General features: G+C 42.0%; 1 protein-coding gene across 11 annotated transcripts in view; it reads right to left on the bottom strand.

Moving 5' to 3' along the window:
• Positions 1–752: 752 nt before the first annotated feature.
• The window catches only part of LOC129532222 (protein FRG1-like), a 55235-nt gene continuing 39341 nt past the window's right edge, over positions 753–16646 (bottom strand). For 6 of the 11 annotated variants that reach the window (XM_055380772.2, XM_055380773.2, XM_055380774.2 and 3 more), the window contains one exon: positions 3189–14269. In XM_055380772.2, coding sequence (XP_055236747.1) covers positions 13999–14269 — 271 coding nt within the window. In that variant the 3' untranslated portion in view covers positions 3189–13998. The other 5 variants (XR_010129556.1, XR_010129557.1, XM_063694768.1 and 2 more) reach the window with 5 other exon arrangements.

Raw genomic sequence — 16646 nt, 5'->3', positions numbered from 1 at the left:
GAAATGGAACATCACTGTCTGGGTGACAGCACATCTGTTAATAGCATGGTTTACTGAATATATTAATCCCACTATTGAGACCTACTGCTCAGAAAAAAAAAAACAAAAAACAAAAAACGATTCCTTTAAAAAGATTGTTGCTTGGTCAGGCATAGTGGCTCACACCTGTAATCCCTACACTTTGGGAGGCCGAGGATCACCTGAGGTCAGGAGTTCAAGACCAGCCTGGCCAAAATGATGAAACCCCATCTTTACCAAAAATACAAAAACATTAGCCAGGCATGGTGGTAGTACCTGTAATTTCAGCCACTAGGGAGGCTGAGGCAGAAGAATGGCTTGAACCCTGGAGGCGGAGGTTGCAGTGAGCCGAGACCGCACCACTGCACTCAAGCCTGGGCAACAAGAGGGAAACTACGTCAAACAAAAAAAAAAAAGAAAGAAAAAAAGAAAAAGAAAAAATAAAAGTAAAGAAAAAGAAAAAGGAAAAAAGATTGCTGATATGGACAATTCACCTAGCTACCCAGAAGCTTAGATGGAGATGTACTTGGAAATTAATGTTATTTTCATGACTGTTAATACAATATTTACCTTCAGCCTGTGGATCAAGGAGTGGTTTTGACTTTCAAGTGTTTTTATTAATTAATAAATGTATTTTGTAAAGGTATAGCTGTCATAGATAGTGATTTCTTTGATGAATCTGGATAAACTGAATTGAAAACCTTTTGGAAAGGATTCACCATTAATCCTTTCATGATATTTGAACCTCCTCCCGTGAATCACAAATGTCCTTAATAGCAATCCTTAAGTGCCATTAAGGACATTTGTGATTGATGGGAGGAGGTTGAAATATTAACATTAACAGGAGTTTGGAAGAAGTTGATTCCAGCCCTCATGGATGACTTTGAGGGCTCAGGATGTCAGTGGAGGAAGTCCCTGCAGATGTGGTAGAAATCGCAAGACTGCTAGAATTAGAATTAGGGCCTTAAGGTGAGATGAAATTGCTGTAAACTCATGATGAAACTTGAACAAATAGGGAGTTGCTTCTTCTGGACGAGCAAAGAAAATATTTTCTTGAGATGGAATCTAATCCAGGTGGAGATGCTGTAAACATTGTTGAAATGACAACAAAGGATTTAGAATATTCCATAAACCTAGTTGATAAAGCAGCAGCAGGGTTTGAGAGGGTTTACTCCAATTTTGAAAGAAGTTCTACTGTTGATAAGACGGTGTCAAACATCATCACATGCTAGAGGGAAATCTTTTGTGAAAGGAACAAACTTCATTGTTTGAAGAAATTGACACAGGCATCCAACTTTCAGCAGCCCCCACACTGATTAGCCAGCAGTCATCAATATAGAGGCAAGACCCTCACCAGCAAAAAGATTATGACTTGGCAAGGCTCAGATATTCATTAGCATTTTTTAGCACCGACGTATTTTAACTTAAGGTATGTACACAGTTTTTTAGACATGCTATTAATTACTAATTATTAATTATTAAATGCTCATTAGACTACAGTATAGTTTTAAGCATAAGTTTTATAAGCACTGGGGAAAAAATGTTTATGCAACTAACTTGATTGTAACGTTTGCCTTATTGCAGTGGTCTGGAACCAAACCCACACTATCTCTGAGGTGTGCTTGTAGGTTTTTGGTTGTAACATTTGCCTTATTGTAGTGATCTGGAACCAAACCCACACTATCTCTGAGGTGTGCTTGTAAGTTTTTGGTTGTAACATTTGCCTTTTTGCAGTTGTCTGGAACCAAACCCACAATATCTCTGAGTATGCTTGTAGGTTTTTAGTTGTTCTTTGTTTTGAGATGGGGTGTCACTCTGTCGCCCAGGCCAGAGTGCAGTGGCATGATCACAGCTCACTGCAGCCTCCAACTGCTGGGTCAAGTGATTTTTCTACCACAGCCTCCTGAGTAGCTGGGACTACAGGCATGAAGCACTATGCCTGGCTATTTTTTTTAATACTTTTTTTTTGTGGAGACGGGATCTTACTGTGTTGCCCAGCTCGTCTTTAACTCCAGGGCTCAAGCAATCCAGCCACTTCAGCCTCCCAAAGTGCAGCCATTACAGGCTCGAGCCACTGCACCCAGCTTGTCTGCAGTTCTTAAAACAAAAACGGCCAGGTGTGGTGTCTGACGCCTATAATCCCAGCACTTTGGGAGGCCAAGGCAGGTGGATCACAAGATCAGGAGTTCGAGACCAGCCTGACCAAGATGGTGAACCCAGTCTCTACTAAAAATAGAAAAATTAGCCGGGTGCAGTGGCAGGCACCTGTAGTCCCAGCTACTCGGGAGTCTGAGGCAGGAGAATCGCTTGAACCCGGGAGGCGGAAGTTGCAGTAAGCCGAGATCGTGCCACTGCTCTCCCGCCTTGCGACAGACTCCATCAAAAAAAAAAAAAAAGTAATTTAAAAGATTAAAAGTTAAGATAGATTTTTACAAATGTATATATCTACCATTACAGTATCATACAGAATGGTTTTACTGCCGTGAAGATTCTCTGTGCTCTGTGTATCCATCTCTTCCTTCCCCTTGGTCCATGGCAACCACTGATCTTTCTACTGTTCCCATAGTTTCACCGTTTCCAGAACGTCATATAATTGGAATCGAACAGTACGTAGACTTTTCGGATTGGCTTCTTCTTTTAGCAATATGCATTTAAGTTTCCTCCATGTATTTTTTTGTGGCTTGATAGTTCATCTCCTGTTAGCAGTGAATAATATCCCGTTGCCATTATACTTTTGTCAAGACTCAGAACGTACAACGTGAAGAGTAAATGTGAATGTGCACTGTAAGATTTGAGTGATAATGAAGGGTCAAGGTAGGTTCCTGGTTGTCACAGGTGTGCTCCTGTGAGACAGGAAGCTGTAGTGGGGAGGCTGTGTGTGGGCGAAGGGACATATGGGAAGTCTGTATTCTCTGCTCCGTTTAGCTGTGAATCTGCACTTCTCTAAAAAATAAAATTAGTTAAAATTAAACACAAAAAATTAGAAAAATTAAAACATTATAATGTGTCATATAGTTTTCAAATCACAAGACAGGAAAAGACATAATAAAAGAAACTATAGAGAACAAGAAAGATAGGAACAAAACATCAGTGATAGAAGGCAGAAGACAGAAACGTGGAGCCAAACACATTAATTTATTTTAATCGTTAGTTATACTCATTTATACTAATTTATATTGATTTAACATATTAATTCTGACTAAATGGCATTAAGGGAGGTTTGAGGAATTTGGATGTCACATTCTGGAGGAGAGGACTCAATAATATTAGCTCTTTAGTTTGCTGTAAATCATTTAAAAATATGCTCAAATTCCAATAAAAATTCCAAGAAAAATATTTTTGAACAAGAACATGTGATTTTAAATCCATATATTGAACACACACACAATGAGAGCAAATATTATAAAATTTACTATAAGATATTTAAGATTATTATCACTATTCAAAATTAAACAAATTTGAAATGTCACAAAAATAAACACATTAATGAAAGAGAATTAAGAACACAGAAATTGAGTGTAATTTTATCTAGTAATAGGGCTACATTTTAAACCCACAAAACAGAGCGATTGTTCCATTTATGGTATTAAAATATTGGGTAATGATTTGAGAATATAAAAAGACAGAATTGAATCATTGTCCCACACCTTACATAAAAGTTAATTCCAGTATTAAGTGTAAAAAATAAAAAAGAGAGAAAATAAAATTAGATGTGTGTGTGTTTTATGACCTTGAGAATGAATGTCTTCTAAAATCAAAATTTCAAACAGAAACCATATAAAGAGGAATAAACCTAACGTACCTAAAATGTAAATTCTTACACATTTCAACACCACGCAAATAGCACAAAACAAACTGCGGACATTTTTACAACAATTATGTTACATGAAAGTTAAAATCCTTATGACATATACAATGTATAAAACAGTATTATTACCACTATTATTAATACCATTATGATTACCTGGTCTTCCCACGCACCAGTCCTTCTGGTTCCCTGTGGTGAAACAGAGCCCTCCCTCACTGGCCACAGTGAGGGATCCAGCAGGAGCCCTGCCTAAACCCGCAGAGCGTGTGAGCCAAGCCAGGACATCACATTCCCTCCTGCAATGACGCAGACACCCACTCACGACAGAGATTTGGACCCTCTCTGGAAAAGTTGTGTAACAATTATTGCAGAAACTTGTTTCTTACGTTCCCAGACACATGGAGAAAGCTGGTCTGGAAGACTGATGTCCACATGCTAAGAGCAGTCACTCATAACACACACACTGCACACACCACACCATGTGCACACGCACACACCCCACACACACAGACACCACACAAACAGCACACACACCTTGTGCACACGTGAAGGGGTGGCCTGCTCCTCCACACTTGTGGGCGTTTCTCATCGGGTGGAACAAGACACTTGAGGAAAGAAAGAGACACAGAGACAAAGTATAGAGAAAGAAAAGTGGGCCCAGGGGAACGGCGCTCAGCATAAGGAGAACCCGCGCCGGCACCAGTCTCTGAGTTTCCTTAGTATTTATTGATCATTATCGGGCATTTCTCGGAGAGGGGGATGTGGCAGGACAATAGGGTAATAGTGGAGAGAGGGTCAGCAGGAAAACATACGAACAAATGTCTCTGCATCATAAACAAGGTAAAGAAAAATGTGCTGTGCTTTTGATGTTCATATACATAAACATTTCAATGCCTTAAAGAGCAGTATTGTTGCCAGCATGTCCCACCTCCAGCCCTAAGGCCATTTTCCCCTATCTCAGTAGATGGAATATACAATTGGGCTTTACCCCCAGACATTCCATTTCCCAGGGAGGAGCAGGAGACAGATGCCTTCCTCTTATCTCAACAGCAAAGAGGCCTTCCTCTTTTACTAATCCTCCCCAGAACAGACCCTTTATCGGTGTCAGGCTGGGGGACAGTCAGGTCTTTCCCTTCCCACGAGGCCATATTTCAGACTATCACATGGGGAGAAACCTTGGACAATACTTGGCTTTCCTAGGCAGAAGTCCCTGTGGCCTTCCGCAGTGTTTTGTGTCTCTGGGTACTTGAGAGTAGGGAGTGGTGATGACTCTTAACAAGCATGCTGCCTTCAAGCGTTTGTTTAACAAAGCACATCCTGCACAGCCCTTAATCCATTTAACTTTGACTTGACACAGCACATGTTTCTGTGAGCACAGGGTTGGGGGTAAGGTTACAGATTAACAGCCTCTCAAGACAGAAGAATTTTTCTTAGTACAGAACAAAATGGAGTCTCTTATGTCTACTTCTTTCTACATAGACACAGTAACAGTCTGATCTCTTTCTTTTCCCCACACACACGCATACACATCCCACACACAGACACCACACACATGCACACACACCCCAGACACCACACACACTGCACACACACCATGTGCACATGCACACACAACCCCCGCACTGCACACACACCACACCCACTGCACACTCCATGTGCACACGCACACACCCCAGACACCACACACTGCACACACCATGTGCAGATGCACACACCAGACCACGCACACTACACACACACCCTGTGCACATGCACACCCCACACACACCACACTCACTCCACACACACCATGGGCACATGCCCACACACCACACTGCACACACCACACCATGTGCACACACACACACCAGACACCACACACACTGCACACACACACACCACACAGACACCACTCACACTGCACATAACCATCTGCACATGCACACACCCCAGACACCAAACACACTGCACACACCATACCATGTGCACAGGCACACACCCCATACAGACGCCAAACAAAATGCACATACACACACCACACAGACACCATACCCACTGCACACACCACGCACTGCACACACACACAACCCAGACACCATACACACTGCACATACACCAGGAGCCCATGAACACATATCACACAGACACCACACTGCACACACACCATGTGCACAAACACACCACACACACTGCACACACACCATGTGCACAAACACACCACACATTGCACACACATGTGCACATGCGCACACCACACACTACACACACCATGGGCACACACACCACACACACACTGCACACACACCATGTGCACGCATACACAGCCCACACAGACACCACAATGCACACACACACCATGTGCACACGCACACACCCCACAGACCACACACCGCACACACCACGCCATGTGTACACACACCCCACACACAGACACCACACACTGCACACACACCCCACCACACTGCACATGCCACACCATGTGTACATCCGCACACCACATACACGCCACACACACTGTGTACACAAGCACACATGCCCCACACATACACCACACAGACACAACACACACTGCACACAGCACACCATGCATACACGCACACACACCACCACACACCACACACTGCACACACACCATGTACACACGCACACACACCACACACAGACATCACACACACTGCACACCATGTATACATGCACACACACCACACACTGCACACACACCACGTGCACGCACACACACCACAGACACCACACATTGCACACACACCATGTGCACACGCACACACCCCCACACACACCACACACATTGCGCACAGACCAGGTGCACATACACACACCACACCATGTGCACACACACACCCCAGACACCACACACACTGCACACACACCATGTGCACATGTACGCACATCCCCACACCACACACTGCACAATGTGCACACACGCATACCCCCCACACACTGCACACACTACACCACACACACGAATCTACTACACACACAACATACACATACAGCACCACACACACCCCATACTCCCCACACACATCAAACACACACCCCACACATACTCCCCAAACACTGCACACGTATATATAGCACCACACACACAGAGAACACACATCACATACACACAACACACACACTGTGCACACACACACCACACATTCTACACTCATCACACATCAAACACTACAGTGCACACACACCCAGCACCATACATACACATCACATACACAACACATTGTACACACACATACCACACGCACACCACACCACACATAGTATACACACACTACACACACATACACCACAAACACAGCACATATACACACCATGCACCACCCACAAACTACACACAGTATACACACATAACACCCACAATACACACCACACACATACCCCATGAACCTACTACACACACAGACCACATACACTCACCATACATACACATCACACGCATACACCTGCGCACACCTCACAGCATACACACAATCCTCACTTTTAGAAATTAATTTGGCTTTTAAGGGGCCTGGATGGTAAAGTATTTTATTGGCGTTTGAATGAGCTAAGAAAATGCATATAAATACACATGCGTAACTATAAGGGCAAAAGTAGTAATTTCGAAATCACAACATTAGATTAAACAATGTAAATTTTTAATTGTTTTTAAAAAATCAAGTCTTTCTCATCTTACTAGAAACTATTTACCAGAGTAAATAAGCTTCTTACTGAGGTCAAAAGACTTTCTGGAAAAACTTCTCCTTGATGAAATTACACTTAAAACATCACTTCCATCGTGAAGTATTTAAGATGTCCTGGTCCTTTTCCTGTTATGTGGAATCGTCAATTCAAATTTTAAAAGTGACTTTGAGATGTTTTTCATCTATTATTTTAAAAGTGTTGAAGGCGTTTTTAATTCTGCCTTCAACAGAGATCGACACAATCTGATTATGATGTAAAACTGAACACGTTACTCTGACAGGCTTTCTTTTCTGCAGCGCAGCTACCATCATTATTAATAAGGATTGAATGCTTTTACTCCATGCACAATCTGTATTCCCTGCTTTATAAAGAACAGAAATCTAATTCTCACTATGAAGGCAGATAAAAGTAATCCCTTCAACCTATAGATGAATCATTTACCAAAGCACTCAGACTTTAAATAGCATGTATCAAATGTGTCTACATTTCTACGCAGATTCATAGAAAGAACATGTAGTTTAAATCATTGCACATTTTATGCTTTTACTGAGTTGTGATGGTCATTAGTATTTTTATCATATTTCCCCAAAGGTAGGCTAATTACTGTTATTATTTTCAGCTAGAAATATAAAATGTATTTTCTATTTTTGATGACTTTGAAACATAATCCTTGCAATATAATATCTGTGTATAATATCTGTGGAAAGCATGAAAGTAACATTCAATCAGTAGGCATTTTTTCCAGAATGAAAATTTCCTCTACAATAACATTCACCTTTTTTTCCCTGATGGGCAAATAAAAGTCAACATTTCTAACATTGCTGGACGTTATTTACATTAAACTTGCCTCAGCGTCAGGTGTTGCACAAACTGGACAAGAGGCCACCAGGTACACAATACACACACACACACACAAAACTTGTATTATTATACTTACCTAAGTGTCTGAAGAGGTGGATAAATATATCAGATTGCTCCAGAAGAAGGATTTTTATCGAGCCTATTGGAAAGTATGACTGCAGTTTGAGTGAGATGTCTGTAAGAGATTCAATTTGGCCACTAATAGAGTATCAAATTTTAAGAATACTGACAGAAGACCATGAGATAGAAATTTTCACCCAGATCTATTGGAAATATGCTACTAGATTCTGTAGTAAAAAGACTGGTGCGGTAATTGTAAAACACATCTGATATCTAAACCTTTGTTTTTTTTTTTACCTGAAATCCTTGTGAGGGTGATTGTGCATGTCAATTTGAATCTTCCCATCAAGATAAATAAATACATAAATAAATAGCCAGGCTGCCTGGATAAATTAGTTCACCTTTTCTATATTTTGAGGGCAGTGCTTCTCCTCCTTTGACAGACGCAAGATTCACCCGGGGATCCATTGCAATGAAAAACCATAGACCACACTTTGACTAGCTTGGATAAGGGGCCAGAGCATTGAAATAAGTGTGTAGGTGACTGTGCTAAGATTCTCCTGCTTATCTGGGCACTGGCTCACCATATAAACAAAGCTTAGGACCTCTAGTCCTTGCTGGAAAAGAAATACACATACATAGGATGTGACTGTGCATATGGAATATCTGTTGTGTTCTGGACATTGTGCTAGACAACAGAGATAAGAAGTCAAATAATCCCTTGTCTCTATCTGAAAAGAGCTTCCTACACACTGGCTTTTGAGGTCTTTGAAACTAGATTCACTTTCAGATTTGATTATTATATTTATGATTTGATATTTTCATTGAACCCCATGATATGATAAAGTTTTCTAGAACCTGCTAGAAAAATTGACTTTGCTCTCAGCATTATGAAGCCACTGGGGCACATAAGTAATTCGTTTATGTTTCTATTTAACCAGACAGGAACAACTTGAGCTACTTTTCTAGCCACTTTCGTTTAGAGCTGTTTTTGTTTGTTATTTTTGTTTGTTTGTTTTTGAGACGGGTCTCACTCTGTCACCTAGGCTGGAATGCAGTGGCATGATCAGAGCTCACTGCAGCCTCTACCTTCTGGGCTCAAGCAATCCTCTCACCTCAGCCTCCTGAAAAGCTAGGACCACTGGCTCATACCACCATACCCAGCTAATTAAAAATATATATTTTTTGTAGAGACGGTTTTTCCATGTTTCCTAGACTTGTCTCCAACTCTTGAACTTAAGCAATCTGCCTGCCTCAGCCTCCTAAAGTGTAGAGCTGTGTTTTCGGTCTTTTTTGAGCTGTTTTACAATCCAATTTTGCATTGGTAAGTTTGGATTCATTCTGACATTTACAGATTTAACATCCTACTTCACAAAATCCTCATAGCCTTAATCCACTACAGCCGATGCCTCATCCATCTCTGCTCATAGCCTTGATCCATTACAGTAGCCACCTCATCCATCTCTGCTCATAGCCTAAAATAATAGAAGCCAGAGGGAAGAAATGGAAGCCAACGTGAGTCCAGAACACACATTTTATAAGAGTATAAGAAATATAAAAATAGCAAAGTATATCATGAAGTTTGTAATAGATGTGCATGGCTAAAATTTATTCTTAATCAATATATTATATATTTTGGGAAAAAATATTAAACACATGAAAAGTAAGGAACTTGGTCTGGGTGCGGTGGCTCATGCCTGTAATCCCAGCACTTTGGGAGGCAGAGGCTTGCGGATCACAAGGTCAGGAGATCAAGACCATCCTAGCTAACATGGTGAAACCCCGTCTCCACCAAAAATACAAAAAAATTAGCCAGGTGTGGTGGTGGGTGCCTGTAGTCCCAGCTACTCGGAAGGCTGAGGCAGGAGAATGGCATGAACCTGGGAGGCGGAGCTTGCAGTGGACCGAGATCGCTCCACTGCACTCCAGCCTGGGAACAGAGCGAGACTCCCTCGCAAAAAAAAAAAAAAAAAAAAAGAAGAAGGAAAAGTAAGGAATTTTCATCATTAATATATAACTAATATGACAAGAATGTGGTTTATGTTTTTATCTTTGCAAGATTTGGGAACATTTAGTGGAAGGAGGAAGAATTTATAATCATGAAGAGTGTGTATGATACTGGAGGGAGCCTTTTGACAAGGGGGAAATGGCATCATGAGATATGCTATGGTCATAGCTATGTGGAAGCACAGTCAGCTATGGTCTCCCCCGTCAAACCCACTGGGTGGTGTTCAGTTACCAACATTGAGATAGAGCTCACCCACCCAGGACAGAAGAGAAAATATACACTGCAGTCAGAAGCCACTGTGTACGAAGCTCCTTTCAGAAAGAGGCAAGGGATATTTGACTTTTTATCTCGAGTATCTAGTACAATGTCGAGAACACAACAGATATTCCATATGCACAGTCACATCCTACGTATCTGTATTTCTTTTCCAGCAGGAACTGGAGGTCCTAAGTTTCGTTCATATGGTGAGCCAGTGCCCACATGAACAGTAGGATCTTAGCACTGTCACCTGGACATCCATTTAAATGCTCTTGTCTTAGCTAGTCAAAGTGTGGTCTATGAGTTTGCATTTTAATAAGATTCCAGGGTGAATCTTGTTCATGTTACAGGGAAGCACTGTCCTACATCATATGTGACAGGCTCTCATAGTCACCATCATCACGGGAATCTTGTGCATGTTAAAGGTAAGCACTGTCCTACATAGCATCTGACAGGCTCTCATAGTCACCATCATCACGGGAATCTCACGCATGTTACAGAGAAGCACTGTCCTACATCATATGTGACAGGCTCTCATAGTCACCATTCCCATGACCACAGTCATGGCAATCTTGCTCATGTTACAAGGAAGCACTGTCCTACATCATATGTGACAGGCTCTCATAATCACTATCATCACGGGAATCTTGTGCATGTTACAGGAAAGAACTGTCCTGCATCGTATCTGACAGGCTCTCATAGTCACCATCATCACCGGAATCTTGCACACGTTACAGGGAAGCACTGTCCTACATCATATGTCACAGGCTCTCATAGTCACCATCATCACGGAAATCCTGTGCAGGTTACAGGGAAGCACTGTCCTACATCATATGTGACAGGCTCTCACAGTCACCATCATCACAGGAATCTTGCACACGTTACAGGGAAGCACTGTCCTACATCATGTGACAGGCTCTCATAGTCACCATCACCATGGGCAGCTGCATTTAGAGCATTTAACTATATAGGCCTGAAATCAGATGACTTAGGTTTAGACTTACTTCTACTTCTTACTAAGCAGAGAACTCTGGGTTGAAAACTTTACAAGACCCAGTTTTATCATGTCCAAATGGAGGCATGGGGAAATTATAGCATTTTGCATAGAATATTGTTTTAAGTATAAAATGAAATAGTACATAGTAAGCTTCTGCCATACACTGACTGCACAATAAATATTAGTTAATAGTAACTCATTTAATCCTAAGGTCTATAAATTTGTACACAATAATTTTTTGTGACTACCCTAATTTTCATAATTAGTCTAGATTTAAAATCAAGGAATATTCTTACGTGTAGTTGGCAATCAATATGCCATGCCAAAATTATATGTAAGTATTTTATTGTTGGCGGGGATATAAGAAATTTACCATCAAAAGGGAGACGATAATCTATGTTTGCAGACTCCAGAAAGCTGTCTCTCACATAAGAATTTGCAATTTCTGGGGGAAAAGAAAAAGTTGATTGTGCAAATAAAGATTACCATGGAGTCTTCTCTATGGCAACAACAAAAATGAAAGCTGATTCTCATCTTCCTAACAATCTGCAAAGACGAGTAAACACAACCTACTGAGCATCAAGTTAAAGAAGGAGAGAATTTGAGTGGCACAGGAGGAAATCATGTCACCGCTAGCGAAATCAATATGACCAGTGCTCCTCTGCCCTCCTCCGAGGCTAAGGGTGGATTAAATATCAGTGGCTGACCTCAGGTAATAGAATGACCAAAAAGGCTATAAAAATGCATGCATTACATAATTAAGAGGTTGGGAAGGGATTTTTTTAAAAAGGCAATTCCCACTCGGGTTCCTTCCTGTCCACCCCATTGGCGAAGAAGCTAGTCTTGCCCTAGAATTCTGGGAATGGCTGCAGACAAAACAAACACTGAGCAGACGAAATTCCCAGTAATTTACTCGTCACACATACTCAGCCCAGTGGGGGATGACACTGCATTTATGCAGGTCTACCCAGGGTTGTACTCTGGAACAGAGGGTGTGGGAGGCAGGCTTGGTAGAAATCCGAGGGTGGGGTAACCCCTCATCCCTTCAGGGATGTGCTTGACTAATTCAGAGTTTTGCAGTCTGGTGGGGTCATGAAAGCTATTAGGCTGAGGAATGGTGGGGTGCTGCATGAAATTTTAGGTGTCACAATACAATTGACCCCTGATGCTTTAACATCATTTATTTTCGTAATGACTAATATTTTGAGAGGCTGAGAGAAAGCTGCTGAGACATTGTAATAAGTGCTTAGGGACATGAGAGATTAGGAAGGCCACAGTTATGAGTAATGTAATGTGGAAGCCGATGCAAAGCTACTGCCCCCATTTATTTAGCAGGAGGCAGGAAAAGTGATCTGGGGTCTCTGGCAGAATAAGCGTGTTTGTAAATATTTGGGTGATGTCATGCATTCCCCATGCATTGGTTTAGAGATCTCGGGTCTCTGGCAGCACAAGCGTGTTCATAATTATTTGGGTGGCTTCATGCATCCCCCATGCATTGGTTTTCATGTCTCCAGTGAGTTGTTGGGCAAGTCTGATATTACTGATCCACACGCAGCAGGCAGCTTCCTGTACGGAGCTAGCTCCACCCCTTGGACAGTCCAGGACTGAATGGTTGTCAAATATGTGAACTCCTTGATGTCCAGTAAAGGCAACTGAGGGAACTGTGTAGCATTGGTGTAAAAAGTGCACTTTCCTAAGAAGCATGAACTTAGAGTAATCAAAGCCTGTGGCAACAGTGGAACCCAGCAGGGCATCCACTCGCTGCTTTGTAACTTAAATAGGAATTCTTTGAGGAGCTCAGTCTATCTCTCAACTAAAGCAGCTGCCTGCAGCCTATAGGGGCAGTGGAAGCCCTACTAGACACTTTCACAAGGCTAGCACTGTGTTTTCTGATGAAATGTTACCTTGGTCACCATCAGTAGTGTCAGGAACTCTGCAGGGGATAAGGAGTGTCCCTGTGAGAACCGTACTGTGTCCTTCGTTAAAAAAAAAAAAGCATCTGTTACCTTGATTGTATTCTGAGTATCCATGAGGCAAGAAGTTTCTTTAATTCAATGGGGAGGGAAGGTGGATAATTCTTGGCAATTGCCAAAAATTTGTAAAAATGTACAAATGGGGCTAATTGTTGGCCCAGCATCAGTGCTGAGATGACCACCTCAAGTTTGGCCAGTTGTGCTGAGGCTTAGGTGTCATCCTTTATCAGGGACATCCTGGCTAAGGGAGGGAAGGCAGCAGCATGCCACTGAGCTCCATCACGTCAGATGATGGCATCCATTCAGAAGGTGGACGAACTTCACTGCTGGTCACTCAGTCAATCCCAAGGGGCCTCAGAGATGGGTGACTTCCAGCAACACAGCCTGAGGATGAAGGAGGCCAGTGTTTCCTGCAGATGAGAATGGCAGTGGGTCCAGGTTTGACTCCATCCTGAGGCAAGGAAGTCTCTGCAGCTGTGCCAAGGCTGTGGGGTGCTGCTTCCCAAGGCCTGATGGCCAGATGGGCATGAAGGCTCGTGGACCTGGATGCAGAGCCCTCTGTTTCCAGAGGGTCTAGTATGTGGTCAGCAATCACTGCCCTGATGCTGTACAGAACAGAGTGAAAAGGGGCAGGTTTGTTTTTTACATCAGAAGCCCATGGACTACTTATGGCCACCATATGCAACCCAGATACTTCAGGAGGCATGGGAAGAGGTTGCTAAAGCATCCACAGTGTGTTCTCTGAGGGAATTCATAGGAGCACCTGTTAATTTAGATTCGGACAGATTCCAGACTTGTTGGAGGAGGCTTCATTCAAGGTAGGTCAGTTAGCCAATGACAGACAGCATCAGTGAGATTAAGTAAGATTTGTAAATAAGAAATATGTTGTCATCTGAACCCCAAGTAAAGAATTAAAGGGCTGGGAACAGTGGCTGACACCTGTAATCCCAGAACTTTGGGAGGCCAAGGTAAGAGGATCACTTCAGCCCAGGAGTTTGAGACCAGTCTGGGTAACATAGCGAGACCTTTTCTCTACAAAAAAATAAACAAAATTAGCTGAGTGTGGTGGCACACACCTGCAGTCCTAGCTACTTGGAAGGCCGAGATGGGAGGATTGCTAGAGCTCAGGAGGTCAAGGCTGCAGTGGGCTGAAATTGTGCCACTTCATACCAGCCTGGGTGACAGAGCAAGACTGTGCCTCCAAAAAACAAAACACAAATTATAGAATATTGGGTTTGTATTAACATTGTGGACGCTGAGAAGATCAATAACTATTTCTTGAAAGTGTCAGGAATAGAGCAGCCCCATGTTTACCAAGGAATTTTCAGGAATTGAAGCAAAGTGGCAGGGCCTTGCACATCTGTGTTGTGGAAAGGTCCATTCCCTTTGTGTAAGCCTCCTTGTATCTGTGTGTCCTTAGTGCATAAAATGAATTTTCTCTGAGAATGACGTCATCAGTATAATGTCACACCTGTGCTCCTGTAGAAAGGTGGTTGCAGTGAGATCTTGTCTGTGAAGATTGCATGCAATAACAAGGCTGCCGAGGCACTCCGTGGGTCGCCTGGTCCCTTCAGAGATGAAGGCAGGCTATGACTGAGACTCTGTTAAAATAGGCACAAAAAGATGGTAGCCAAATCTGTAACAACAAAATATTTATCAGTTGCATGAATATATATAGGTTTATTGTAAGGAATTGGCTCATGTGGTTATGAAGGCTAAGAAGTCCCAGGACCTGCAGTCAGCAAGCTGGAGACCCAGGACTGCCAATGTTGGAGTTCCAGTCCAAGCCCAAAGTCCTGAGAACCAGGAAAGCTGATGGCGTAAGTTACAGTCCACGTCTGACTTCAAAGGCGAGAGAAGATCTACGTCTCAGCTCTGAAATCATCAGAGAGTGAATTCTCTCTTCCTCTACCCTTGTGTTTTATTTGGGTTTTAATGGATTGGATGAGGCCCACTCACACTGGGGAGGGCAACTACTTTACTAAGTCTACATATTCAAATGTTTGTCTCATCAAGGAACACCCTCACAGACACATCCAGAGTGTTTAACCAAATATCTAGGCAACTCAACTTGGCAAATAAAATTAACCATCATAAGGCGAAAGATGTATACGATCTGAGGACAAATCAGGGATGCAGGATGGTTAAACATCTGCAAGTCAATAAATGTGATACACCATATAAACAGAATTAAAAACAAAAATCACATGATCATCTCAATACATGCAGAAAAAGGATTTGACAAAATCTAGCATCCCTTTATGCCTAAAACCCTCAGCAAAATTGACATAGAAAAAGCATTTGACAAAATCCAGAATCCCTTTATGATTAAAACCCTCAGCAAAATCAACATCAAAGGGACATACCTTAAGGTAATAAAAGCCATATATGACAAACACAGCCAACATTATATGGAATGGGGAAAAGTTGAAAGCATTCCCCCTGAGAACTGGAACAAGACAATGATGCCAACTTTCACCACTTCTATTCAACACAGTACTAGAAGTCCTCACCAGAGCAATCAGATAAGAGAAATAAAGGGCATCCAAATCGGTAAAGAGGAAATCGAACTGTCACTCTTTGCTGATGACATGATCGTATACCTAGAAAACCCTAAAGACTCATCCCAAAAGCTACTAGAACTGGTAAATGAATTCAGCAAAGTTTCAGGATACAAAATTAATGTACACAAGTCAGTGGCTCTGCTATACAGTAATAGTGAACAAGCTGAGAATTAAATAAAAAACTCACCCCCTTTTACAATAGCTGCAATAAAAACCTTAGGAATATTATAATTCCTATAATTATAATAGTATATTCCTATAATTGTCAATTGCATGCAATCTTTGCAGACAAAATCTTAATTATATCCGGAATACTTAACCAAAGAGACAAAAGACCTCTACAAGGACAACTACAAAACACTGCTGATAGAAATCATAGATACAAACAAATGGAAACATATCCCATGCTCACGGATGG

Source organism: Gorilla gorilla, chromosome 11, assembly GCF_029281585.2.
Source record: "Gorilla gorilla gorilla isolate KB3781 chromosome 11, NHGRI_mGorGor1-v2.1_pri, whole genome shotgun sequence".
In the NCBI taxonomy this organism is placed as follows: Eukaryota; Metazoa; Chordata; class Mammalia; order Primates; family Hominidae; genus Gorilla; species Gorilla gorilla.
This window is presented reverse-complemented; position numbering and strand designations above follow the sequence as displayed.